At 39.7% G+C, this 27,373-nt stretch overlaps 1 protein-coding gene across 1 annotated transcript; it reads right to left on the reverse strand.

The window, feature by feature from the left end:
• Positions 1–885: 885 nt before the first annotated feature.
• LOC112403926 (leucine-rich repeat-containing protein 37A2-like) lies at positions 886–27,293 on the reverse strand (the record flags this gene model as incomplete). Its single annotated transcript, XM_024751652.1, has 8 exons — positions 886–1,032; positions 1,442–1,572; positions 7,223–7,361; positions 7,725–8,980; positions 9,248–9,526; positions 11,543–11,661; positions 20,771–20,845; positions 27,213–27,293. Coding segments are annotated over 8 exons (2,227 nt in total), but the record flags the coding sequence as incomplete, so codon positions are not given.
• Between the last annotated feature and the right edge of the window lie 80 nt (positions 27,294–27,373).

Consider the following 27,373-nt stretch of genomic DNA (forward strand, 5'->3'; position numbering starts at 1 on the left):
AAAGAAAAAAAACAACCAAATGGGAATTTTCCACCAGCTTGAAATGGTGGAGAACCCCCTACCAAGACAGGGTACACATTTGTACCTGAGTTTGAAAACTTGGGAGAAAAGTCAGGCCTTGGCTCCACAGTGGAGGGAGGCCCAGTGATCCAAATATTCTCGCATCCCCAGTGACCGTACGTGAGGGGCCAGAAGTAGATGATCCTCTGTGGGCAGGAGGTCGAGCATGTTGTAAATAACTGGTACTTGATGAACCAGGAGATAGGAGGGCACCAGAATAAATTGTTATTTGATTTAATGATCTATGCCCCTTGAGGATGGTATGTTTTCCAGTTCCCAGGGACTGATGATACTGGGGAAACAAGGGAGGGAAGCCCCTCTTCATCCTTCTACTCATCCTCCTTTGCCCCCATTTCCTCTTGTGGAAGTACTGGCTACATGAGGGATTCTAGTTTCAGCCCTGCTTCTTCTTGCAGGCCCTTGTTATTGGTATGTAAATATTCAACTATTTACATTTTAATTCCTTCACCACATGATTAAACTTGGTTATACATTTTAATATACATTTTAATATAAAATATGTATTTTTACAGGCAGTGCTGAGAAGCCAATGTAAGAAGTAATAAAAAAAAAAAGAAAGAAGAAAATAACATTTGCAGGTGGCTTGAGGCAGAACAGGGCTCACTCTGCGGCAATCTCGTGTGCTAACTTTCCTTACCCGCCTCTTCATCGATCCAATCGGCAGCCAGAAGCTTCTCTGCGTGGGCTTTGATGACTTCCCTGGGGTAAGAAGAGTAATGCCAAGGCTTTTACTTTTGAAAGGAACAAATACAGTTTTCCTTATTTCCTCATTTTAGATGAGAATTTTATACTGTCCCCTATCATTTACCCTGCATCCTTATAGAATATCTCATCCTCATCAGAAGACTCCCTGTCGTGTAGCTTTTGTGCCATGTTTTCCATGCGTGTGGCGTTGAGGGGCCTATACGTATCCCTAAGCCAAAGTGGCCGCCTTCTCCCGAAAGAGCCCTCCTAGAACACAGAAAGGGAAATATTAATTCTGCATCTCCCCTGCTTTCTCTGGCCACAGTTCTTTATCCTCCTCAAATTTACCTGACTTTCACTTTCCCCTGAGCTTCTCTTACACAGCAGAAATCGAAAAAAGCCCCTTGGAGGAAAACACACACAGTTAGTGTTACATGTCATTTTTCACCTCTCTCACAATGTGTTATCTCTGGTCTTATTAGGACTAAACGGGTACCTCAGTCCATAATCACAATGAACAAAATCACCACAGGCCCGGGATCTTGAAAATCATTCCACGTGTGCTGGCCTTCCAGAAGTTCTCTGTGTCTGTCCAAAATGGACCCCCAGTGTCTCCGGGGAGACCGTTGCATGTGGCTTAGCATGGAGTATAGGCAGGATTTTCAGCCCCGTTCACCTTTCCTGGCCCTTGGCCAAGTGCCCTCGTGCGATGAAAACACTGCATGACGGCGCTGGGCAGAAACACGTTACTCTCTAGATGCGCTTCACGCCAGTCCGCTTCGGACTTGGTCGCACATGCAGCCTTTGCTGGGGGTGTGGGTGTGGGGAGAAGGTGCTTTTACTGTCCTGGCTGCTCTATCCTATAAGTTGAATCACACCCAGTAAACACCTGAAACCAACGAGCAAAGTTATCTATACGTCTCTGACTTTCACACTGCAGGGTGTCACTGAGGGGTCAGTGAATTGTGAAATCAGTTTAAAGGCCATGACCAGCAGGGAAACACAAAATACTCTTTTTGAATACAAATAGAATAGAAAAAAAATCAGAGTGCCCAATAAGTGTGTTTCAGAAACTACTTTTGTCCATATAGTATGTGTCTACTGAATTGTGACATAAAACGTAGCTCACAGCCCAAGCACAGTGTGATCAGTAGAGAAGTCCTCAGTGGAAAGGGACCCTCTTCTTTTTGATAATCACTAGCAGTATGACCACGGGGCAAGATATTTTCCCTTTCTCTTTCTCCAGTTCCTTATTCTAAAAGGATGAGACAAACTACAGTCTAAAGTTTCTCCCGGTTAAAATTCTATGAGGTTTGGATAAAGGGAATAGAGAGTAGGGGCCTGAAAAACAGTAGGATGAGAAGGGAAGTTTTCTTGCCAGTTTACAGAAGAGACTGATATGTTCTACCTTTCGTCAGCTTTGAGTGAGGCCAGCCCCTAAATCCCCAACCATGTGGCCCTCCCAACCCCAGAGACTCCTAGAAGGCCTCTGGTCTGGCCTGATGCCTAGGAACCAGGCGTCAGGCCAGCAGGAACAGGTACAACCAAAACCCCTGCCCGTCCACCCTCTTTCCTTGAAGGACTAGTGAAAGCAGATGAATCTGTGCCAGTCCTGTTCTAACTCAGCTTGGGCTGGGGAGCTAATTCTGCTGATACATAAATTAGGGTAAACCATTAGGGTAATTAAACATTCTTCCTGCCTTTAGTGAGGAAATTGAAATAGATGAGTGCTAAGTTCTCCTCTAGTCGTAAAATTCTGCTTTCAAAGACCAATATTTACCTTCTGCTTCTTCTTTTATCCTCCCCTCTTGCAGTTTTATGAGAATAAGTCTGTTTTGAAAGAAAACATGATCGTGATTATCCATTACAACGATTTCCAAATCCTTATTCATTCCTTTTTACTTTAAATCTTATCTACCCAGTGAGATGATAACTTTTTTAAGGAAAGGAATTCTACCCTGTTTAAAAATCCTTTGACTCTTCCACAGTACCTAACTTAGGGTCTTGCACGCAGCCCGCGATATATTTTATTAACTGTTTTAGATAACGTTCAACAGATAATTCCTGATAAAAACTCTTAGAAGTAGGAAAAGAAAATAAAAGTATCTAGCAGAAACCTAAGCTTTGTTTTTGTTTGTTTGTTTGTTTTTGCGGTACGCGGGCCTACTCACTGTTGTGGCCTCTCCCCGTTGCGGAGCACAGGCTCCGGACGCGCAGGCTCAGCGGCCATGGCTCATGGGCCCAGCCGCTCCGCGGCATGTGGGATCTTCCCGGACTGGGGCACGAACCCGTGTCCCCTGCCTCGGCAGGCGGACTCTCAACCACTGCACCACCAGGGAAGCCCCTAAGCTTTGTTTTAAAGTCAAGAACAAGAGTAGGATGCCCATGATCACTGCTACTACTGATCATTGTGGAGGAGGTCTTCATCAGTAAGATAAGAAAAATGAAGTATTGGAAAGAAAGAGACAAACATATTTGCATATGAAATGAGGGCCCTAAAAAGACCAAAAGAATCAACCGAAATTTTATTGGAAGTAACATGAGGAAGATGGCTCCATACAAAATCAAGAGATCAACATATAAGCCTCAATAGCTTTCCCATATAACACAAATAACTAACTAAAAAACAGAAGAAACATCCCACTTACTATATCCATAAGAATGCATAAAGTACCTAGGAATAAACTTAACCAAAAATTTGTAAGACCTATGTGATGAAAATATTAAAACTTTTCTGAAGGACCTTAAGAAGAAATACTTACATGGCATGAGATGCCATCCTCTTAGAATGTTGTAAAGAGGTCAGTTCTCCTCAAATTAACCTACAAATTCAATGCAATCCATTTATATCCAAAATAATTTTTAAATAAAACCTAGCCAGCTGACACTTGGTAGGGAATATATGTAAGAATAGTTATGAAATGTATGAAAAAGCAGGTCAAAGAGTAGGACCTTGCCCTACCAGATATAAAATATGTTATAGAGCAACTAGAATTAAGCAGTGTGATACTGGTACTGGTACAGGACAAGATAACTGGATCACAGAATAGAGTCCAGATGAAGATAGTATATTAGACCAGGGAAGAAAGAATAAACCATTCAGTGAAAGATTTGAAAACAACTAGATATTCATGTAGGGGGAAAAAGTTAGATCCCCTACCTCAAACACACTAAAAAAGAAATACAACAAATTCTAGACAGATTATAAAAGTACTTGAAGAAAATATTAGAGATGATTTTTACGTCATGAGGTGACAAAGGCCTTGCTAACAAAACCCACCCCACATGAGCCATGAGGAGAGGACAGGCAGATATGGTGGCAGACTGTCAACACACCTACTCTTCACAGCCCTTGCCCCCTTTTCCCCTTGACTCTTTGTCTTCTTCTTGTTGACTTATGAAACTCTTGGGAGTTCCCTAGTGGACCAGTGGTAAGGGCTTGGCGTTTTCACTGCTGTGGCCTGAGGTTCAATCCCTGGTCAGGGAACTAAGATCCTGCAAGCTGCAGAGCATGGTCAAACCCCGCCACCCCCAAACAAACAAACAACTCTTCATAGTAAAGAAATACTGGCTTTCATTGAATTTCAGTGTTTCGAATCTTTCCAGTGTTTTTGTCTCTAAGGAGACACGACAAAAGAGTGGAGTAGGGAGCACAAGCTTTGCAGTCGGGTGAAACTTGCTTCTGCTTTTGGTTTGGCCACTGGGGCCTTACATTGGTCTCCTTCATCTATGAAGGAGGGATAGTAATATCATCCTTACAGGACTGTGGGCATTAAATCAGACAATATATGGAAAACTCTTCATCTTACGCTTGGCATGAATCGGTGCTAAGCTGGTGTCACAGACAAGATAGTGGAATATATCAAAGGCTCTGCTTGTGGCATCAGGCTCTGAAGGCTCTTTCGCACCATAAGATTATAAAAATATTGCTTTTATTTTCTTCTAATACCTTTATGTGGTCTTTCTTCACATTTATGGAAATACGTTTATTTAAGATGAAAAATGGGGATCTGCTATTATTTACCCCCCAAAGAGTTAGGCAGCTATTCTATCACCATTAATTCATTTTTTTCCACTGATTCAAATATTAAAACATGACATTTCAAAAGTCTTAAGAAAACATGGGTCTATTGCTGGACTCTATGCTACTTCAAATAAATATTCGGCTGCATTATTCCTCACTGTGGAATTGACATAATGCCTCATCTCTCTTCCGTTGAACCCCATTATTGTCTACCATAGGAAGAACACTGCATGGCCCCTGTCCTCAAAAAGCTTATCATAAAAAAAAAAAAAAAAAAAAAGCTTATCATATAAGCGGGGAGAGGAAATAACGGTTAGGACTCCTCGCTTTCACTGCCGAGGGTACAGGTTCAATCCCTACTTGGGGAACGAAGATCCCACAGGCCAAAACAAAACAAAACAAATGCAAGGTTAAACTACATAGAAGTTAAAAACAATAAAAAGGGGACTTTCCAGAAATTCTAAAAAAGCAAAAGGCCATATGCCACCTGGAGATGTAGAGGGTACAGTCTGGGCAATGGCCAATGACTAGCAAGCTGATCCCATGCCAGTCCCCAGCCTCCTGGCTCAGAAATCATACTCTTCCTCACCAAGAGAGAACTCACGTCTTCCTGTTGTGGCCGTCTCACTTTATCAATATCACAGGACTGATCAAAAATCAGAATGCCAAATTATTACTTGACAATGAGAAATACATCTGTTCTACACACAGGGCATCCGTGTCTACACAATGAGAGAATTACCTTCTGTGGGACAGGACTCCGTGGCACACTAAAGCACAATCAAACAATCGAAGGCTACTTAGTGAGAACAGAATTAGAAAAGGAATCAGCTGAATCGAGAATTTAATGGGAAGGCCTGAGGTAGCTGGATCCGTCCATCTCCTCAACAGGCGCAGCCTGGCTAGTGGGCCTGACTCTTCAGTTATGCTGCCTAAGGTGCCCTCTCTACTCTCGGGCAATGTGAGGATGGGCACTGCCCATGTTGGTCTCTCCTCATCTTTTCTATGCTTTCACTACTGACCAACCCTTCTGCAGACAGACACATTTCTCTTTAGAAGTTTGTATATCATGTCAGGTTTTATTCAAGTCTGCTAGGCCAGAAAGCCATTGGTCCTTACACATCTCTGCTCAGCTCCGTGATGTGCTAACCTTGGTGTTTCTCTCTTGGGGGGCTGCCTTTTAAAAAACTGCTTACCACTTTTTTGAGTTCTGAGGGGAGGGGACTGCTTTGCTATGGCCCCTAAGAAATGGTGACAAACCTCACAGGACTAGGATCAGGAGGGCTGGAGTATTCAGGGAAGTCTTTATGAAGAAAGATATCTGAACTTGAGTTGGCTTTTCAGAGATTCATAGGACTTCCACAGGCAAAGCAAAATAAAGGAATTTTAGATGGGCAAAGGCACAGACCAAAGTAGGAATGGGTATGGTGTAACTAGCGTATAGTGAAGAGCTGCTTTGGCTGGAATGGAGGAGGCCATTACAAGAGAAAAGGTCAATAAAGCAGGTTGGATTCGTAGGGCAGAATCAAGATTGTCAGCTTATTAAAACCACTCTTTTAATGTTAGCAACTGCCTGTGGGGAAAAGTAATAAACCACTGTGTAACTGAACTAAAGGTAGACAGGCTACCTCCAGGAATAGGCTACTATAAATATGACATACTTTAGGGTAGCCTGCTGCAGGATTTTACTTGCAGTGGTTTAATGGAACCTATCTACACAATTCCTAATACACCGGAGAAGAAAGATGCTAAGTAAACCTAAGGAATTGATAATATCACACTTTTATCTTTTAGGAATGTCCTTTTACCGCTCCCAGGGTGACTAATAGCTCCACGACTTTGGAGATCGTATACCTCTCATCATTTCAGCCAACAAGGAAAGAAATCAAAAGTAGAATGAGAGTGACTGGTGAGTACATCAAATCAGCATAGTGTTTTGAGTTGAAGGAATTTTACTATCACGTCAACTCTGGCCTTCTTATAAACCTAACTTGTCAAAATAGTCCAATGGCTTGTTATCATGGATCCAATTCCATAGAGATTTCCTGGGAGTGCAGTTCCTTTAAAAATCCTGTGGGGACTTCCCTGGTGGCGCAGTGATTAAGAATCCGCCTGCCAGCGCAGGGGACACGGGTTCGATCCCTGGTCTGGGAAGGTCCCACATGCTGCGGAGCAACTAAGTCCGTGCGCCACAACTCCTGAGCCTACGCGCCAAGAGCCCGTATTCCACAACAAGAGAAGCCACCTCAATGAGAAGCCCGTGCACCACAATGAAGCCCCAACGCAGCCAAAAAAAAAAAAAAAAAAAAACCCCGCATAAAAACATCTAGGAATATACTTTTCAGTAAAAGAACAAAGTGTATGTCAGTCCTCATGACTAAAGAGAAGAATCAAGTAGTAGTAGGTGGAAAGGTGGATTTAATTCTCAGTTTGTGGGTTCTGAATCTGAATTAATTATTGTCCTTACCTCAATGAGACAGAGAATTGTAACCCAAATCGTCACTACTACAGATACGGATATTGCCAAGATGAGTTTGTTGTTATAGCCATATCCTGGAACTTCTTTTGGGAGCTAAAAAAATAAATAACAATTTTTTAAAAACAAGGAGATAAAGGGATGAAAACTTACTATTCTCAAACCTATTCTAAACAATAGCTAACTATTCTTAAACTACTATAAATTTAATGTTATTAATCTTATCATTAGCATTTTCTTCTACAATTTATTTATCTTGTGTTATGCCTTTTCTCGTCTACCCTAGGAAGAGTGGCACACTGTCTAAATGAGCAAAGTGGGAGATCACTGTCTTAGCCCGTTTCATGGCTGAAGATAAGATACAGACTAGGAGCCCGTGGCATTCCTGCTTGGGCACGTTAATGGCGTGTCCTAAACTGAGTAAAAGTCCAGCTCCCATGTGTTGGGGGTTATCCTCACCTCACTTGACTCCTGCCCTTTCTGCTCACTCTGGGCTTCTGTGCTCTCACTGATATAGCTGTCAGCTTTCCACCGGTCCGTATACCATTCCGCTTCGGACACATTTGCTTCCTGCTGCTTGCTGAGAAGCTTCAACAGGAGGCCTGTTCTAGAGACGAGGTTGGCACAGGCCAGCTGCACGTGGGTCTCCGAGCAGTTCATCATTAAAGCCTGGATAACATGAGAAATGAGCCTTCGCACATCATTGTTGGGGATGAGGGACCGTAGCTGCTGGTTTAGCTGAGTTTCAACTTGATCACCCGGGGATGTGAGCCCTGGGAAAGCGAAGCCTGTGGGCTTAGAGGATAATTCAGTGCCCGTGTTGTGGTCCTCCCATCGTGTTTGGTTGGTGTGTTGAACAGTCGGCATACTGTTGTCTGCAGCAACAGTAGAAGGTGCAGGGGACACGTTCCTATGGGTAGTGTTTCCAGGGCCGGTTCCTCCTGGCAGAGTAGAGCTTCCTGGAGAAATAATTTGTTCAGAAACATTGTGTGCAGTATTGTTTCCTGAAGTAGTGTTTTCTGTAGAAGGGTCTGAAAGAGAAAATAATTCTTTTTCCTGAGAAGTCACTTCTCCTGAAGATGAAAGAGCCTCTCGTGGAGGGGAATTTATGAGACTCCTCAGTACCGAGAACGGAGGGCTTGCAAGCATAATTCTATTGAGTGAACTTTTCTTTCTGAACTTTCGACTCCTTTTGCCTTTGGGTTTTCTGTGGACCCGATGAGACCTAATTTTATGGAAGATGTATTTTTTTCCAGTATGTGAGATTAGTTCGAAGTCCTTAATATTTCTAACACTAGCCTTCGCATCCTCTAAAACATGAATAGGGTTGGCTAAGTCTTTTGATCTGCTTTTAACCTCAGACGGGGATTTTGGAGGGATGGAGGCAGAAGGCCTGCCCTTGAAGGACTGTTTCAGGGAAGAGGAGCCTGCTGCCTTGTGTTCCTTTAGGAATGCAGACTCTGCGTTGGAGGACTTTCCCACCAGCTTCCTGGGACTCTGCACCATGAGAAGCTGTTTCAGCTTTCTTGGGGATGGCCTCCTGAGGCTTCTTTCTTCGGCAGTGTTCGCCTCAGATGGCTGGGCATTCTGTTTCCCCCTGACGCTCTCATCTCCCACTGCTTTGAGGTGCATTTTCTGTATGCCCCTTGGGCCCTTGAGGACCCTGTTCGCTCTCAGCAGCCTTTCCTCTGTACTCTCAATCTTTGCTAGGCTGTCTTTCTGTGGTTGGGCAGTTTGCAGTTTCTTTTGAAAGATGTAGCGATGAAACATGGCACTTGAAATGTTGGAATGCCTACGCGTGGCAGGTTTTTCTTCCTTTTTAACCTCATCAACTTTTTCTTGAGTTTCTGCAGCTAACAAATTTTCTGCAAAATGGAGTTTCCTCGATTTGTTTTTATTAGTTGAATTCTTGGCTACAGGTTTAACAGAACGGCTCTTTGTATTGCCTTTCAGAAGGCCCTGCGGCATATCTCCATCTGGTGTATTTGAGAAAAGAAGTTGAATGAATGGTAATAATGCTGATTCCACATCTCCTAGATTTCCCTTTGGGATATAGAGCAGTATGTAATTTAGTGCACTGATAATATCACTTTTATTATTAAAGTCCAGCTGCTCATTCATGAAGCCTGACAAGCTGACAGCACTGTCCTCTGACGACGCCCTCTCGGACTCAATAGTCAGCTCAGGGGTGGTGTTCTTCTTGCGGGCTTGTAACACCTTCATCAACGATCCTTCTGCATTCCGTATAGATGTTTCTTCATCTGTCAAAAAAGAAGGGACTGTTTTTGATCATCGAAAACTAATGGGACAGCTTTTTGTCAGTCCACAGCCAAATAAATTAGGAATCAGTCAAAGTTTGAGTGCCACTGAGGAGAAAAAGAAACCCGCACTTAAGCCTATGACTGGCAACAACAAAATATGAAAAAGATATCTCTTGAAAAAGTGGCTATCTACTCAGAAAATTCTGTAGCATGAAATATAGTAACTATATTCAGGATTACTCCACTGGCTCCCAGGGGCCAGTACTCAAGGAAAGGCAAGGCTGGAAGACAAATATTCCCCTACTCAGCTGGACTCTGCAGATCTACCGTGACTTCTCACATTCACATACCCCATCCTGTCCTGCCTCAGGGGACATGCCTGTCCTTCCTCTCTCCACCCCCTCAGTGTGCTTGTGTTCTTGCTGCTATCACAGATGACCGCGACAACAACCGCCGCTAACGGGTCGTCATCTGGACATGTCCTTCTCCACCCGCCCACCGAGTCCTTTGCTCAGTCCCTGCTTCCATATATCCCAGCGCCCATAACAGACGGCTCTATACAGAAAAGAACACTATGTCTGCCCTGGCTCTTTGCTAAAATTTGGGCGGGATCTGGGGTATAAATTAAGAGATTTGCCAGATTATGTGCCAATGTGGAATGTTCAACAAATCAATGGAATAATACTTGAGGTCTTCAACTGCAGAAGGGAACAAGCAACTTCTCTCAGCTGGCTACTTTGCTTTCATTTCATTTTACTTCTAACATTTCCAGCTTTACTTGGAGAACCATCCAAAGCTTCTGACTGTGTGAAGGTAATGTGTACCATTGTGTAGCTGGGCTTCTCTTCCAAAAGGATTAAAAGTAGTTTTGGTGAGGGTCAAAGGAGGAGGGGAGGGTCATGAGAAAGGAGGAGCATGGGCTTGCAGAGAGCCCCAAACTGGGGACAGGAGATCGGGGCACTAGGGTCATAGCACTTAACACCTCTCATCTTGTTTTTTCTCACCTGTAAAAGGAGATTAAAAATGCCTTTTCTGCCCACATCTGGGGGAGAAGGGAGTAATATAATTAGTAAAAAAAGTTGTCTGGGGGAGTTCCCTGGTGGTCTGGTGGTTAGGACACGGCACTTTCCCTGCTGTGGCCTGGGTTCAATCCCTGGTTGGGAAACTAAGATCCCACAAGCTGTGTGGCACGGCCAGAAAAAAAAAAAAAACGTGTTGAAAAATCAGCAATATTGTCTTTATATAAGTAGCAAAGTGTTATTTGTAGGATGTGCTCTAGATCACTGAAAGAGACTTGTATTCAAGCTACCTGGGCATGAAAGCACATTTTGGAAGTCATCAAGTTAATGCCAATAAATCTAATATATAGAAAAATAGTTGAAACCCCCTGAGTGTTTTGTGGATAGAAAAGCTTGAGATTCAGAGCAAGCTCAGAGCTAGACAGTCTAAGAATAAACTAGTTGTCCCATCCATTAGAAGGGCTAGGTAGCAGCTTCTGGTTATGGAACCAGAAAATCTCAGGCTCCAAATAGGACATAAAACAGCATCACCTGTACTCTTTATAAAACTGCAGAAACACACAAAATAAACAAAAATATATTTACACCTCTCCTATGAGACAAAGAGTACCTGAGACTTAATGTATATAAATCAGTTTACAAAATGTGATGCGCTATATGAATAAGTTCTCATTTGCAGAGAGCCCAGCATAGGATATGTGGTCATTGATGTGAATTCCCTTCCCCCTTCCATTCCTTTCTCTCGTTCCTTTATGTATGCGGATCAGTTACATTATTAAGCTAACAAGGTACCTGAGCTATTATTAGCTTAATAATGTAACCAAGAATCTGATTTTTAGCAAGGGGGTGGTTCTTAGAAACTTAGGGAGCTGGAACTCTGAATGAATGAATTAAAATAATGCAATTACATCATTAATTTTAACATTTATCATCCTTGATTAAAAATAAAAATTAAAAAATTAAATTAAAAATTTATTATCCCACAATTGAGACTCACCACAGCGTGTCATGTCTGTCAGGCATTCACTGTCACAACGCAGCTTGAGTGTCTTACAGACAACCTCAATAGTATCTTTAAATTGACAGAGGCAGCAGGCCATGCGGCTAGGTAAGATCCTATAAATGGAAACATTGGTAATTAAATTTGTGATAAAAGAGTTACTTGAGTAGGTAGAAGGGGTAGTCCAAGGCCACCACAGACCAGTGCAAAAAGGAGTTCTTGGGGCTCATGGGCTGGAGAAAAGGATAGATGTCGGTTGGCCAATTGCTGCTCTTGACTGTTGTAAATAAATATAGAGGAGGAGAGAGGTGCCCAACAGAAGGATTAGGATGGCAGTAGGTATGGCATTCCTAGAAAAAAGGGAATAGGGATTAGAATTGGGTGACATTGATCTGTAATTTGGTTCAGAAGTATCTCCTTACAACCCAAAAGCCTTTGGGTTGAGAGTACACAGGAAGAAGGCAGACTTCTAAGAAGAGTCTGAGTAAGGCCGCACCTTCTGGAGTCCCTTTCTCAGGTCCTATTTGTCAGTAGTAATATATTAGAAATTATTCTCGTAATAAAACAGTGTCATTTGGTTAAACAATAACAGAGATCACATTGGCCAAATCTAGACAAAAGGAACATTCCAAAGAATAACATGATCATTATAATAAGGTATAACATAGTTAATTTTAAAAAAAGCACATGAGCTCATAATGATACTTCAAATGAAAAGTGGGGGAGCTCTTCTTTATAGAATCATGTCAGCTAATAAATGCAAAAGGAATGATAGATCAGGAAAGTGTCATTTTGCAACTATCAATGTAATAATTGATTCGGACAAGGATTATCATTGATGCACAGCTGGATGAAGAGTTGTTTGAAAGTAGGATCTCCACTGATCCCAAAGCATGGCACCTCATATGATTGATCAATTACCAAGGGGAAAAATAACTTCACAATGGAGAGATATGGAAGATACCACCTTAATCAAGTGATCAAACTTAGCACTGGGCCACCTGAAGTGATGAAGTATGAAGAACACATCCCCTATATAGTATTCTTCCCCAAAACGTTTACCTTGAATCAAATGAGGACACAGACGAATCCAGATTGTGGGGCAATTTACAAGACAACTGGCTTAGACTCTTCAAAAATGCCAATGTCATAAAAGACCAAAAAAAAAATAGTAGGGAAATATTCTAGATTAAAGGAAACAAAGATATGACATGCAATGACTAATCTTTAATTGGACCCTGTATCAAAATAAAACAGACTTACAGAATGTTATTGGCTACTGGCCAAGATGAAGTAACAAGGACCAATTTAACCTGCCATGTGAAACAATGAAAGCATCAGGCAGAACATATGAAACAACAGTTTTCAAGAAACTGGACCTCAGGCAATACAGTTCAGTGATCCCCAGGAGATGGAAAATGAATGAAGTGATACCTGTAATAGCCCTAACTTACTTCTCTGAGAGAGTTTCCAGGTCATGGTACAGGGAAGAGAAGTCCAGGCCGAGACTGGTGTACGCCCTGACTGAGGAAATGGAGCTGAGGGTCTGGGAAAACCAAGGTAACTAGGGTTCACAAAGCAGAGTATCAGAGAGAAAAGAAGTGCACAGACAAAGAACTCTGGAGGTATGCAGAGGGATCTCTTGAGAATTCAACACAGTATTGGTCAGTACATTTGTGTGAGGAATTACTTGATGCCAGGAAAAGAACCACAAGAAAGGATTAATAATACGAAGAACTGGATATCACACAGGGTTGTAGGAACAGTACCTCTTCCTACAAGTCAGACTGGAAGACCTCATGATACTCAGAAAGGACTTGTCTCAGTAGTTGCAAATAATGAGCTCCAGACTAAAGGCTATGTGGACTCCCACCCAGCGAATCTTAACAGCTAGACGTAAAAGAATAAAACTGTTTTGAGTAACCTAATTTCACACAAAACAAAGCCCAAGCATTTTACAGGTATATAAATATATATAGCACACAATAAACTAAACTCACAACATCTGTTATCATACGAAAAATGGCCAAGCATGCAAAGACGTAGGAAAATATGAGCCATACTGAGGAGAAAAGGCAACCAATCAAAACTAACCCATAATCTACGCAGATGTTAGAATTGGTAGAAAAGAACATTTAAAAAGGTATTACACATGGGGCTCTCCTGAGCCTGCGCATCCGGAGTCTGTGGTCCACCACGAGAAAGGCCACAACAGTGAGCGGCCCGCGTACCACAAAAAAAAAAAAAAAAAGTTATTATACATGAAGAGAAGTTATTAGAACTGTATTTCAGTTGTTAAGAAACCCAGACACTGAACTGAAACACAAAATGTTAAGTAGAGGCATGGAAAATGTAAAACAGACCCAAATTGAGCTTCTAGAGATTAAAAACAATGTCTAAATGAAAAAGACATTGAATGAGGTTAATGGCAGATTAGACACTGCAGAAGAAAGGGTCAGTGAACATTAAGGTATAGTAATAGAAGCTATTCAAAATGAAACAAAACGTGTAACAAAACAAAACAACAACACAAATGAATAGAGCATCAGCAAATTGTGCAGCAACTTCAAGTGGTCTAATACATGTGTACTTAGAGTCCATGAAGGAGAGGAGAAATACAAAAATTTGAAGAAATAATACCCCAAATTTTTCTACATTAGTAAACACTATAAACACACAAAGTGGGCTTCCCTGGTGGCGCAGTGGTTGAGAGTCCGCCTGCCGATGCAGGGGACGTGGGTTCGTGCCCCGGTCTTGGAGGATCCCGCATGCTGTGGAGCAGCTTGGCCCATGAGCCATGGCCGCTGGGCCTGCGTGTCCAGAGCCTGTGCTCTGCAACTTGAGAGGCTGCAGCGGTGAGAGGCCCGCGTACCGCAAAAAACAAACAAAAAACCACACAAAGTCAAGAAGATCAATGAACTTTAAGCATAAGAAACATGGACAAAACTACACCAAGGCACAAAAAATAATCAAATTGCTCAAAACCAGCAATAAAGAGAAAAATTTAAAAGCAGCCAGAGGAAAAAACTATACACTACATACAGAGGAACAAAGATAACAATGACAGCAGAATTCTTGTTGGAAACAATGTAAACGAGAACTCAGTGGAATAACATCTTTAAAGTAGTGAATTGAAGTCTATCAAGCTAGAATTCTGTACCCACATCTGTCAAAACAAAAGCAAAATAAAGACTATCTCAGACATACAAAAGCTGAAAGAACTCATTACTAGTAAACTTTCACTATAAGAAATGTTAAAAGAAGTATTTTTAAGCAGAAGGAAAATGACACCAGATTGGAATATGGATCTACACAAAAGATTAAGAATACTGGAATTGGGACTTCCCTGGTGGTTCAGTGGTTAAGAATCTGCCTGCCAACGCAGGGGACACGGGTTCAATCCTTGGTCAGGGAAGATCCCACATGCTGCAGAACAACTAAGCCCGTACACCACAACTACTGAGCCTGCACTCTAGAGCCTGTGTGCCACAACTACTGAAGCCCACGCACCTAGAGACTGTGCTCTGCAACAAGAGAAGCCATCCAATGAGAAGCCGGTGCACCACGACGAAGGGTAGCCCCTGCTCGCCGCAACTAGAAAAAGCCCAGGCAAAGCAAAAAAGACTCAACGCAGCAAAAAAATAACTTAAAAAAATACTTTAAAAAAATTTTTAAAGGATTTTAGTCAATCAATATATGTCTCTGACCACAATGGAATTAAATTAGAAATTAAAAATGCTGAAAAAGCTCCAAATATTTGGAAACTAAACAACACAATTCTGAGTAACTTTGTGGTCAAAGAAGAAATCAAAAGGGAAATCAAAAACTATTTTGAACTCACTGAAACTGAAAACATATTATGTCAATATGTGGGATATTGCTAATGCTGTACTCAGCTTCCTCAACTTCCATCTTAAACTGGAAAAACGAGAGCAAATTAATCACAGAGTAGGAGAAGAAAGAACACAATAAAGATCAAAGTAGAAATAAATAAACTGCAAAATAGAAAAGTACTATAAATATTAAAAGGACAATAAGAGAATATTATAGAATACTTTATACCAATAAATTCAAGATGAAATGGACAAATTCCTTGAAAGACATGCACTACTAAAGTTTATTCAAGAATAAAGATATTAAAGAAATTGGATGTGCAGTTTAAAACCTTCCAACAAAGAAAGCTTCAAGTCCAGGTGGCTTAACTGATAAATTCTACCGAACACTTAAGGAATAAAATAATGCCAGTTGTACACAAACTCTACCAGAAACTTGAAGAGAAGGGAATACTTCCCAACTTATTTATAAGGCCAACTTTCACCGTATCAAGATTAGACAATGACATTACAAGAAAACTATAGACCAATATCTCTCATGAATTCAGAGGCAAAAATTCTTAACAAAATTTTAGCATATCAAATCCAATAATATGTAAAAAGATGATACATCATGACCAAGTGGGGTTTATCTCAAGAATGAAAGGTTGCTTTAATATTTGAAAATCAACTTACCCAACTTAGTACACTAAAAAAGAAAAATCAGGACATCTCTGGTGGGGCAGTGGTTAAGAATCCACCTGCCGGTGCAGGGGACATGGGTTTGAACCCTGGTCTGGGAAGATCCCACATGCCACGGAGCAACTAAGCCTGTGCACCACAGCTACTGAGCCTGTGCTCTAGAGCCCGTGACCCACAACTACTGAGCCCATGTGCCACAACTAGTGAAGCCCGTGCACCTAGAGCCAGTGCTCTGCAACAAGCGAAGCCACCGCAATGAGAAGCCTGCATACTGCAACGAAGAGTAGTCCCTGCTCGCCACAACTAGAGAAAGCCTGCGTGCAGCAAAGAAGACCCAATGCAGCCAAAAATAAGTAAACAAATTAAGAAAAGAAAAGAAGGGGAAAATCACATAGTCATTGCAATAGATGCAGGAAAAGAATGAAAGAATCTAACATCCATTCCAGATTAAAGAAAAGAACAGCCCTCATTAGACTAGGAAAGGAAGGAGACTTCCTCAACTTGATAAATGACTTCTACAAAATACCTAACATCATATTTAATGGTGAAGGACAAAATACTTTCTCTCCAGGATCAGGACAAAGGCAAGGATGTCTGCTCTCATTACTTCTATTTGACATTGCACTGAAGGTTCTAGCCAGTGCAATAGGGCAACAAAAAGAAAAGAGATATTCAGAATGGAAAGGAAGAAGTAAATCTATCTTTATTTGCAGATAACATGATTATGTAGAAAACCTGATAGAATCTACTAAAATACTACTGGAAATAACAAATGAGTTTATCAAGTTTGCAGGGTACACGATCAACATACAAAAAGATTAATTTATATCAACAAACAATCAGAGATCAAAGTTTTAAAATACCACGTATAATAGAATCAAACATATAAAATATTTAGAATAAATCTGACGAAAGATGTAAAAGACTTGCACACTGAAAACTGTAAAATGTTGCTGGGGGAAATTAAGGAAGACCTAAATAAATGGAGAGATATAAAGTATTCATGGATCAGAAGATTCAATATTGTTGAGACATCAATTCTCCCCAAATCGATTTATAGATCAAAATCCCAGTAGGCTTTTCTATAGAAATTGACAAGCTAATTCTAGAATTCATATGGAAATAAAATTTAGAATAACTAAAACAACTTTGAAAAAGAACAAAGTTGAAGAACTAACAGTAACTGATTTCAAGGCTTATGAAGCTACACCTTTAAGACATTGTGATAGGAGTGTAAAGATAGACAGATCAAAGGAACAGAATAGAAAGAAGAGAGATGTGGAGAACTGACTTTCAGGTTCAAAAGTATTTAAGTGGAGAAACAATAGTCTTTTCAACAAATGATGCTGGAAAAATTGAATATCCAGGTGAAAAAGAAAAAAAAAAAAGAACTTCCATCCAAACCATATACAGAAATGAACTCAAATTGGTTCAGAGATCTAAATGTAAAACATAAAACTTCTAGAACAAAACAGATGAGGGCTTCCCTGGTGGCGCAGTGGTTGAGAGTCGGCCTGCCGATGCAGGGGACACGGGTTCGTGCCCCAGTCCGGGAAGATCCCACATGCCGCAGAGCAGCTGGGCCCGTGAGCCATGACCACTGAGCCTGCGCGTCCGGAGCCTGTGCTCCGCGGCGGGAGAGGCCACAACAGTGAGAGGCCAGCGTACCGCAAAAAAAAAAAAAAACAAAAAAAGAAAACAGGTGAAAAATCTTATGACCTTGAGTTAGGCAAGATTTCTTAGATACAACACCAAAAGCATAATCCATAAAAGAATAAAATAGATAAATTAGACACCATCAAAATTAAAAATTTCTGCCCGGCAAAAGACACTCCTGAGAGAATGAAAAGATGAGTCACAGAATGGGAGAAAATTCTTAGCAACTTACATATAGGATAAAGGACTAATTTCCAGAATATATAAAGAACTCTCAAAACTTGAGAAAAATATAGATAAAAGATTCAAAGATATACAGATGGAAAATAAGGATATGAAAAGATGTTTGACATGATTAATCATTAGGGATGCTACAGTGAGATACAACTACACACCTATTAAACTATGTAAAATTAAAAATACTGAGCATAGCAAATGTTGGCCGCAACGTGAAGAAAATGCAGCTCTCATACACTGCTGGTAGAGATGTAAAATGATCAAACCACTATGGAAAATAGGTATTCTTTAAAAACTTAAACATGCACTTACCAATGATCCAACCATTCTACTTGCAGGTATTTACCCAAGAGAAATGGAAGTATACATCCATACAAAGACTTGTACACAAATATTCATAGCAACTTTATCTGTAATAGACAAAGACTGAAAACCCAAATGTCCATCAATGGTGAATAGATAAACGGTGGTACATCCATATAATGCAATAGTATTCAGCAGTAAACAGAAATGAATTACTGATATAGACAACAATATGGATGAAGATTAAAATAATCATGCTGAGTTAGAAGCCAGTTAGAAAAAAGTATACCCTGTATGATTCCATCCACATACAATTCTAGAAAATGCAGACAGAAAGCAGATCAATGGCTGCATGGCAACAGGGAAGGGCGAGGAACGATGGGAAGGAAGAATTACCAAGAGACATTAAGAAACTTTCTGAGGTGATGGACATTTTGATTTTGGTGATGTCTTCATGGTGTGTATGTATGTGTGTGTGTGAACACAGATTATTGTATGTCAATTATACCTCAAAAAGCTGTTAAAAGAAATGATATTATATGAGAGAGACAATTGGGGAAATTTAAATAGCAAATCTTTATTAAGTAATATTATTGTGTAGGAATTTAATTTATTTAGTACTCTGTGTGAACAGTATTGCCGTTACATAGGGAAATAATTTTTAATATCCAGAGAGGAGGGCATCTAGCTGACAAGACAGGGATCGCAATTGTGGCAGATGCTGTGGGAGGCTGAGGAAGATGAGGCTAGAGCAGTGACCAATGTGTGACGGCATGGTGAAGACAGTCATTGGTCAGCTGACCTGACAAAGACGGTTGGAACAGACTGCTAAATGCAGGGCCCTTTCCGCATACTAATCTCATGCAATCCCCTCAACTAGCCTGGGCATAACAGAAAGTTTCTATTAGCTTTGCATATTGTAAGGGGGATGGCACAATTTAAGGTGCAGTAAGTTGTGTAATAAACTGCCACAAGAGGGTCCTACAGAAATAGTTTTTTAAACTGCAAAAAAAATATGAAACTTGACCCTTCCCTCACAACATATATGAAAATTAACACAAAATGAATCATAGACCTAAGTGTAACTATACAACTTCTGGAAGAAAACATAGGAGAAAATCTTTGTCATTATGGGTTAGACAATGGGGTCTCAGAGAAAGATTTCTTAGATAAGACACAAAAAAGTACAAACCATCTAAGAAAAATTGCTAAGGGACTTCCCTGGTGGTTAAGACTCCGAGTTCCCAATGCAGGGGGCCCAGGTTCGATCCCTGGCCAGGGAACTAGATCCCACATGCATGCCGCAACTAAGAGTTCACATGCCACAACTAAGAAGACCATGAGCCACAACTAATGAGCCCGTCTGCCGCAACTAAGACCCAGCACAACCAAATAAATTAAATAAATATGAAAAAAAAGAAAAATTGCTAAATTAGAGTTCATCAAAAATTTAACACTTCTAGTCTTCAGAGACACTTTAATATAATGAAGATAAGTCACAATCTGGGGGAAGATATTTACTAAACACATATTTGAGAGAAAGGACTTTTTCCATTGCTTTTTATATAAAGCACTCCTAAATCTCAATAACAATATCCAATTAAAAATGGATTTGAACAGACACTTCATTTTAAAATATATTTGCACATGAATAGACACTCAACATCATCAGCTATTACAGAAACGCAAAATGTGGCAAAAACCATGAGATGCAACTACACACCTACTAGAAAGGCTAAAATTTTTTTTTTTAAATATAAGAATCAGGTGAAGATGTGGAGCAACTGCAACACTCATAGACTGCCAGTGGGGAAGCAAACTGGCACAGGCACTTTAGAAAACAGTCTAGCAGTTTCTTAAAAAGTTAAATATGCAGTTAGCATATGATGAAGCAATCCCACCCTTAGGGATTTTACCCCAAAGAAATGAAAACATATGCTCGCACAAAACATATGTTCAGACACACATGTGACTGTTTTCAGAGGCTTTGTTCATAATAGCCAAAAAACTAGAAAAAACTCAAATGTTCATCAAACGACGAATGCGTAAACAAACCGTGTATCCACTCAACTAGAATACTGCTCAGCAATAAAAAGGAATGAACTACTGACAGGTGCAAAAAAACAGATGAATCTCCAAACAGATGGGCTAAGTGAAAGAAGCCAAAAACAAAAAGCTACATACCACATGATTTCATTCATAAAATATTCTGGAAAAGGCAACATTATACAGACAAAAATCAGATCGGTGGTTGCCAGGGGCTGGTAGAGAGAGGAGGATGGATTGACTACAGAGGGACATGAGCAGTCTTTTGGGAGTGCAGAAGTTTTCTTTACCTCAAATGTGGTGGTGGCTACAGAACTATACGTTTGTCAAAACACATCACACTGTATATTTAAAAATAGTGAATTTTGTTAAGTGAAAATTATACATAAATAGACCTGACTTAAGAAAATAATAAAACAAACCTAAAAAAACAACTGAGTGAAAATAAATGTAAGAAAAATCAACTTACAGTTTTTCCAATTCAAGGGTCATCATGAGGATGCTTTCAATTGTTGTAAGTGACACTTGTGTTGTTCCCATGTCTCTGAAGGAGAAGCCCAAACAGGCGTGACAGAAAGCCCAAAGACAAAAGTTCTAAACTTAAAAAGATACTTAACATGTGATTACTTCAATTCTGGCTTCTTACTTGCCATGGATGATAATCCAAAACAGCTCTTATTGAAGAAATTTAAGTTTGCATCATAAAATTAATGACCTTGGTGCTGAACAGTACAATCATTTTCTGTTATCCTAACTTCTCATTTTCAATTGCATCTACCTCTTTTGATCACTCTTTAAAAAAAATAATGTACCCCTTATTCCTTTTTTCTTTCTGGGATAAATAATATTCCTATATGCATCTACATGTTCCATATCTATATGTGTTCTTCAACACTGTTTTCATACTCTGGGGGCTGTCTTATCCATGTATATTTTTTCTTAATCCTTTTCTTTGCCAATAACTCTTATTTTCAATAACCCAGTTAAAATCTAAATTATGACTTTTTAGCTAAAGTACTCAATCTTTGACGAAAGTAAAAAGGAGCAGAAATTATCTCATGAGCCATGAAACTGTTGCAATACTTACAAATACACACTGGGAACTACCCAGGTCTCTAGATGATAAAGTGGAGAAGAGAAGCAAGCAAACAAACAATAAAATAGAAAAAAAGTGGCCAGCAAAGAAAAAATATGCCAAAGAACTTTTTAGGTTAAAAACCCTCGAAGTGACTATGCTGGTAGGAAGCCCTTGCTCTGTAAAAAAGTACTATTTCTAGTGTCTTCCATAATTCAAGGTGTTTTTCTCTCATCTCTACAAATTTTTTAAAATTTCATGATTTAAACTACCCAGCTAAAGACAAAAATAGGGCTAATTCCTTGGTTCTGGAGCCAAAGAAGAAGAGATAAATCCAAGAGGAACTGGTGAAAGCCATACTCCCATCACATAGTCCCGTGTGTATTCTTGTATCATAGCCTTTGTTACTGTGTATGCAATCAGCTGTTTACTTGTCACTCTCCTAGATTGTCAGCAACTTGAGAGCAGAGGTCACACTTTATTGTCATTTTTATTCCTGTGACTGACATAGTGCCTAGTATTTACTAGGTATTTAATAAATGTTTACTGAATAAATAAATAACATTTTGTTTATATATCAATAAAATAAACAAATTAATTTTGGGGAACAAAATTTTATTCCAAAATCCTGGAATAGATTTTCTTCTCAGTTTTTTCTTTCTTTCTTTCTTTCTTTTTTTTTTTCTTAGTTCTTTAAAACAAATAAGGGGAGGAAAAAAACCCAAAAGAAACAGGAAGAAAAGAATATCTGACTTTAGGTTAACTCTACTCAAGAATTATTAGCATAGTTTTGCAGAATATTATAAAGATAATTATCAAAACTAATATATTTTGGGTTGCCAGGCATCTGTGATCAGCACTTAACATTTAATCCTCACAGTAACCTTATGTGATATATATATTACACCATTGTACAAATGAGGAAACTGAGGCACAGAGAAGTTACATAACTTGTAAGTCATCAAGCTAGTAAGAAGCCGAGCTAGAATTTGAACTTAGTTCTGACTCTAAAGCCTGTGTTTAACCTGAATGAAAAGAAAAGGGGGGGGTGTTAAAACATCTGTTACTTTAACCTTAATTTGCAGAGCACTAAATATAGAAATACCTTTTCAAACTTCATCTACCCATCTGGGAAAGCCTCTATGAGAATTATATTTTCTCTTTTTATTTATTTTTACCTTAATCATCTCTCATGAGAAATATTTAATTAGTGTATGGACATTGAGACTTTATAGATTTTTTTTAAAATTGCAGGAAAATCAGTAAAAATGATGGAGGAAGGACATCTGAAAATTCATCCCTCCATAGAAGCAACAATAACTACAACAACAAAACTGGCAAAAATGGTCAGAATCAACTTCTGAACTCTGGAAATTTAACCAACATGCTGGCAGCAAATTGGGGAGCAATTTATTCAAAGAAAACAAATTAATTTGTGTAAGAAAAATGAGATCTGTGTTGCTTTAACTTGTCCTTGAACTTTGCTTTCCATGCCAGTGGTAGCCTTGAGAAACAGCCCACATCCCTGGTACCAGAAGGAGCAGCATGGACTGGGAGGTCCTTCAAAGCCTCATTCCCAAAGAACTGTCATTGTTTTACATGTCTGGTGGTCCCCTGGAAGACCTCACTTGAAAGGCTTGCCATTGAGCTGACTCAGAGCTGTCTAGTGAGAAAAGCCTCTCCTCAGGTGGCATTTCTGAAAAACATTTTCAAGCAAATATTTTAACATGGTGGTTGCATGAGGCAATGGATAAGAGTTGGGGGCAAAAAACAGCCCAACCGAAAAGCTTAAAAAGAAAAGCTGAGGAATGAAATGTCCACAGAGACTTTGAAATGTTCCAATGTATTCCTGGGAAACTGGAAGACCACAAGACATATTCCTGGGAATCTAGGAAAATAACTGTTAGCATTAATAAATGAGTTCAGCAAGGTTGTAGGATATAAGATCAATATTATTTCTACACACCAGCAATGAGTAATCCAGAAAAGAAATTAAGAAAACAATTCCACGTGTAACAGCATCAAAACAAATATAATACTTATGGAAAAATTTAACCAAGTAAGTGCAAGATTCACACTGAAAAGTAAAAAACTGTTGAAAGAAATTGAAGAAGATCTAAATAAATATAAAGACATGCTGGATTCATGGACTGGAAGATAATCTTATTAAAATTTCACTAATTTCACTAATTTCCCAAATCGACCTATGGTTCCATTGCAACTCCTATCAAAATCCCAGCTGACTTCTTTCCAGAAACTGCCAAGCTAATTCTAAAATTCATATAGCAATTAAAGGAAACAGAATAAACCAAAACAATGTTGGTAAAGTACAAAGTGGGAGGACTCACACATCCTGGTTTCAAAACTCAGTCCAAAGCTACTGCAATCACAGCGTGGTACTGGAATAAGAACAGACATGTAAATCAATGGAACAGAACTGACAGTATAGAAATAAACCCTCCAATTTATGGTCTATTGATTTTCAACAAGGGTGCCAAAACAATTCAATGTGGAAAAAACAGTCTTTTCAAATGATGCTGGGACAACTGTACATCCACACACAAAATAATGAAGCTGGAATCCTACACTTCACACCGTATATGAAAATTAACTCCAAATGGATCAAATATCCAAATGTAAGAGCTAAGGCTATAAAACTCCTAGAAGAAAACACAGGAGTAAATCTTTATGACCTCGCATTAGACAACAGTTTCTTAGATATGACACCAGAAGCACAAACAACCAAAGGAAAAATGGATGAGTTGGATTTCATAAAAATTAAAAAGGTTGTGCTTCCAAGGACACTATCAAGAAAGTGAGAAAACATACAGCATGGGAGAAAATACTACAGGTGGGAAGAATAAGATGCAGTTGGGAGAAGAAAAGTATAGTAGTTGCTAGGTGTGAAAATCTCAAAATTTTGAAGTATTACAAATAAAACAGCCACCCTGAATCACCCCAAAGGGCAGACCCAAGTTATTTTTGTTTTTAGCGTTTATGCCTTTGTAAATCTGAGAAGCAGCCAGGATTCTAGTACATAGCAAAAAGCGATGACAGCACCCTGAAGTGTGTAAGCTTTTGTGTGTACATAGCTATCGAAAGGAAACCAAGGCTAGCTGAATGGGGGAGCATTAGGGCGGCTCTGTGACCGCAGCTCAATTTGCCTTCATGGTGTGGCCTTACCTCCCTCACTGATATTCTCAACAATGGGGTAAATAATTCAATAGGGATAATAAGGCTTTGATTTTCCTCTTATTCTCTCACAGTGCTTATGTTCTTGGTACAATATTGATGTACCACAGACAAGCCAGCATGTGAATGTGCTCTGACTGGTTAAGTTACATAGACTTTCTACATTGTAGAGTTCTTCAGTTCCTAAAATCATGGAGCTTGTATTGTTAGAACCAATGAAGTGACTAAAAGAATTTTTAAAAATAAGCCATCAGTCTGCACCTGCATAGGTGAATGAAGGAGAAACACTTTAAAGTCAGGAAAAAAAAAGTATACTTAACATTTAGGATCATCAACCACTGCTGGTTTTCCATAATATATTTCATTCCTGATTTTATCTGAAAGAGATATGATTACTACCACCATTCAAAGAGTGGTACTTTATTAACGAATAAGCTCTTGGCTCATCTTTGAGGTAGATTTCGGATTTAAAATAGACTACCACACTGCTAACTACTTCACCTTAGCTTGTCAATAACATCGAGGCTTCATTCAAGAAACCTACTGTCTTATAATTACCTGAAACCCAGTGATGAATCAAGGTTTTGTGGGGCCTGAACCTCATCTACTTTGGGAAATCATATCTAATAAAAACATGCAAAGTTATGAATACAAAAACTGCTAGGACCCCTCTGAAGACCTTGCAAGGGAGCTATGCAGGTGAGGAGCCCGGAAACCTAAGCTTCATTGAATTTGTGATAAATCCACCTCAGCTGGGGCCTTTTTCCAAACTTATTTAATGCAGGCAACTTATAAACACCCCAGTAATATGTGATTATAGGGTAGTAAAATGACCTAACAGGGTGGCATCTTCCCTTGGTGGCTTGCCTTTGGAAAGAGATGCAATAAAGTTTATATCTCATCATGGCAAATGTTTCCTGAAGCAAATTAGCTTTTTCTATTAGAAAGACTTAGCCCCAAACAAAGACTGACTATACTGGGACAATCTTTTGAGAGTAACTGTGAACGAGTTTTAGGAGTCGAGTACTAATTTCTTTCCAACACCAGATAGTTCTGATTCTTTCACTACCTTTTTCTGTCATTTAAGAGGCACACAAATTCCAAAGGAACAAGTTGGTGCCTCTTCCATTACAAATTTTTTCTAACTTACCACCCATTTTCTACTTCATCACTCCCCTCCCTCACCTTGTTACCCTGCTGCATAGATGCTAGAAGACCACAAGAGCCATATATGGCTCTCATATATGTTTTCCCATCAACATCCATCTTTCTCCTTCCAGCATGAAAGCTTCTTGGGGACAAAGTCCCTGCCCTATGCGTCTTTGTATCCCCAGCAGCTAGTACAGTGGTGACACACAGTGGGCATGACACTCAGGGAATGTTTTTGAATGAATTCATTAATTTTTAAACTGTGATTTATTTATTTATTTCCACAATGTATTTTCCTGGGTTGCCTACATAACTATAGTGAAACTCAGATGCTTATAAGGAACTCTTGGTGTTATAGGATGTTTAGGAAAGGTGGTGAGTTTAAGACGTTGTATTGACGCTACTAAAACCTCCTGGTGAAGGGGTGTCATGAGCCTGCTCTCCGTTGTGCTGGCAAAAGAAAACCTGACCCTGGTGCTCTCTCCCCAAGGTAGGCATCAGCAAACTAACAAGGGAAAGGAAGGAGGCCGCTAAAGATAGGCATCTGCAGGAATTGCTAATCCAGCTCCAGACACAGCCTCAACACCTTCATTAACCAAAATGTGTGAACTGTGTGAAACTGGATTTCTGAACCACAAGACAGGTAAGAGAGTCTTTTCCAAAGCCAGGTGTAGAAGAGCTCTTTACCTTGAGTCTAAAATCGCCTTCGGGCCACTGAACGTACCCACTATCATTTCCTTGTGTCATGAGAAATCACAGAATTTTTGAGCTGAAGGGGTGTAAAACCCACACTTCTTATTGAAGAGTAGTCAGCAAAGAAAGTATATTGAATTAGGCTACAACAATGTATTTTCCTTATATTTTTCACACTACAGCTGAACACAACATCTTTTTCCATACCGCAAAGGTTCCTACTGGCAACAGATAATTCACTTCAGAGATATATGCTTTTTGAAAAATAATGTTCTGGGTGGCTGGGGAGAGCCCTGTGGTGTGTGTTCAGGAATTCTTTCTGCTTTACCATTTAAAAGAGCTAATAATGGTTGGGGAAGCACCCACACCTTTTGCTCCCTGAAGAACTGGGTGCTAAACTTAGTTCTTTGCAGCTCTGGGTTGCATACCTTTTAAGCAGTTAGGAACTTTGCACATGAGCAGGAATCAAAGTTAAATTCAAAAGCAGAACTTCACGGACCACTCGCATAGTGGAGAGGCATCAGTGGGATTCCATGACAACGCTAATCTGAGCGTTTTTGCTTGGTGCCTTTTATTGCCCGTGCCAAAGATCAGTACTATGGAAAGCAGAGCGTTACATATATATGGGTTAAACAAGTCTCTTGGCCTCTTTGTACCTTAGTTTCCTCATTTGAAAAAAAAATAAATGGCTCTCAAGACATACTTTCCAGAATTCAAACTGGGCTTACACCCAGCTAACCAATAACTTCATGGTGTTTTTACACACAGTTTTTTACATGTATTCATCTTCTTTTTCACTTACAACGTGTGTAAAAAGCGCATTCCATGCCAGGCCTGAAACGTTCCAAAGCTCAGTTCTGTGAGTGAATTGCAACCAAGATTTCTACAAAAAGAGACACAAGCAAAAGAAGAAGAAAAATACATATTCTTTCAGAACAGTTATCGTTTGGCAATAATTCTAAT

This window comes from Neophocaena asiaeorientalis, unplaced genomic scaffold, assembly GCF_003031525.2.
Source record: "Neophocaena asiaeorientalis asiaeorientalis breed wild unplaced genomic scaffold, Neophocaena_asiaeorientalis_V1.1 scaffold257, whole genome shotgun sequence".
Lineage (NCBI taxonomy): Eukaryota > Metazoa > Chordata > Mammalia > Artiodactyla > Phocoenidae > Neophocaena > Neophocaena asiaeorientalis.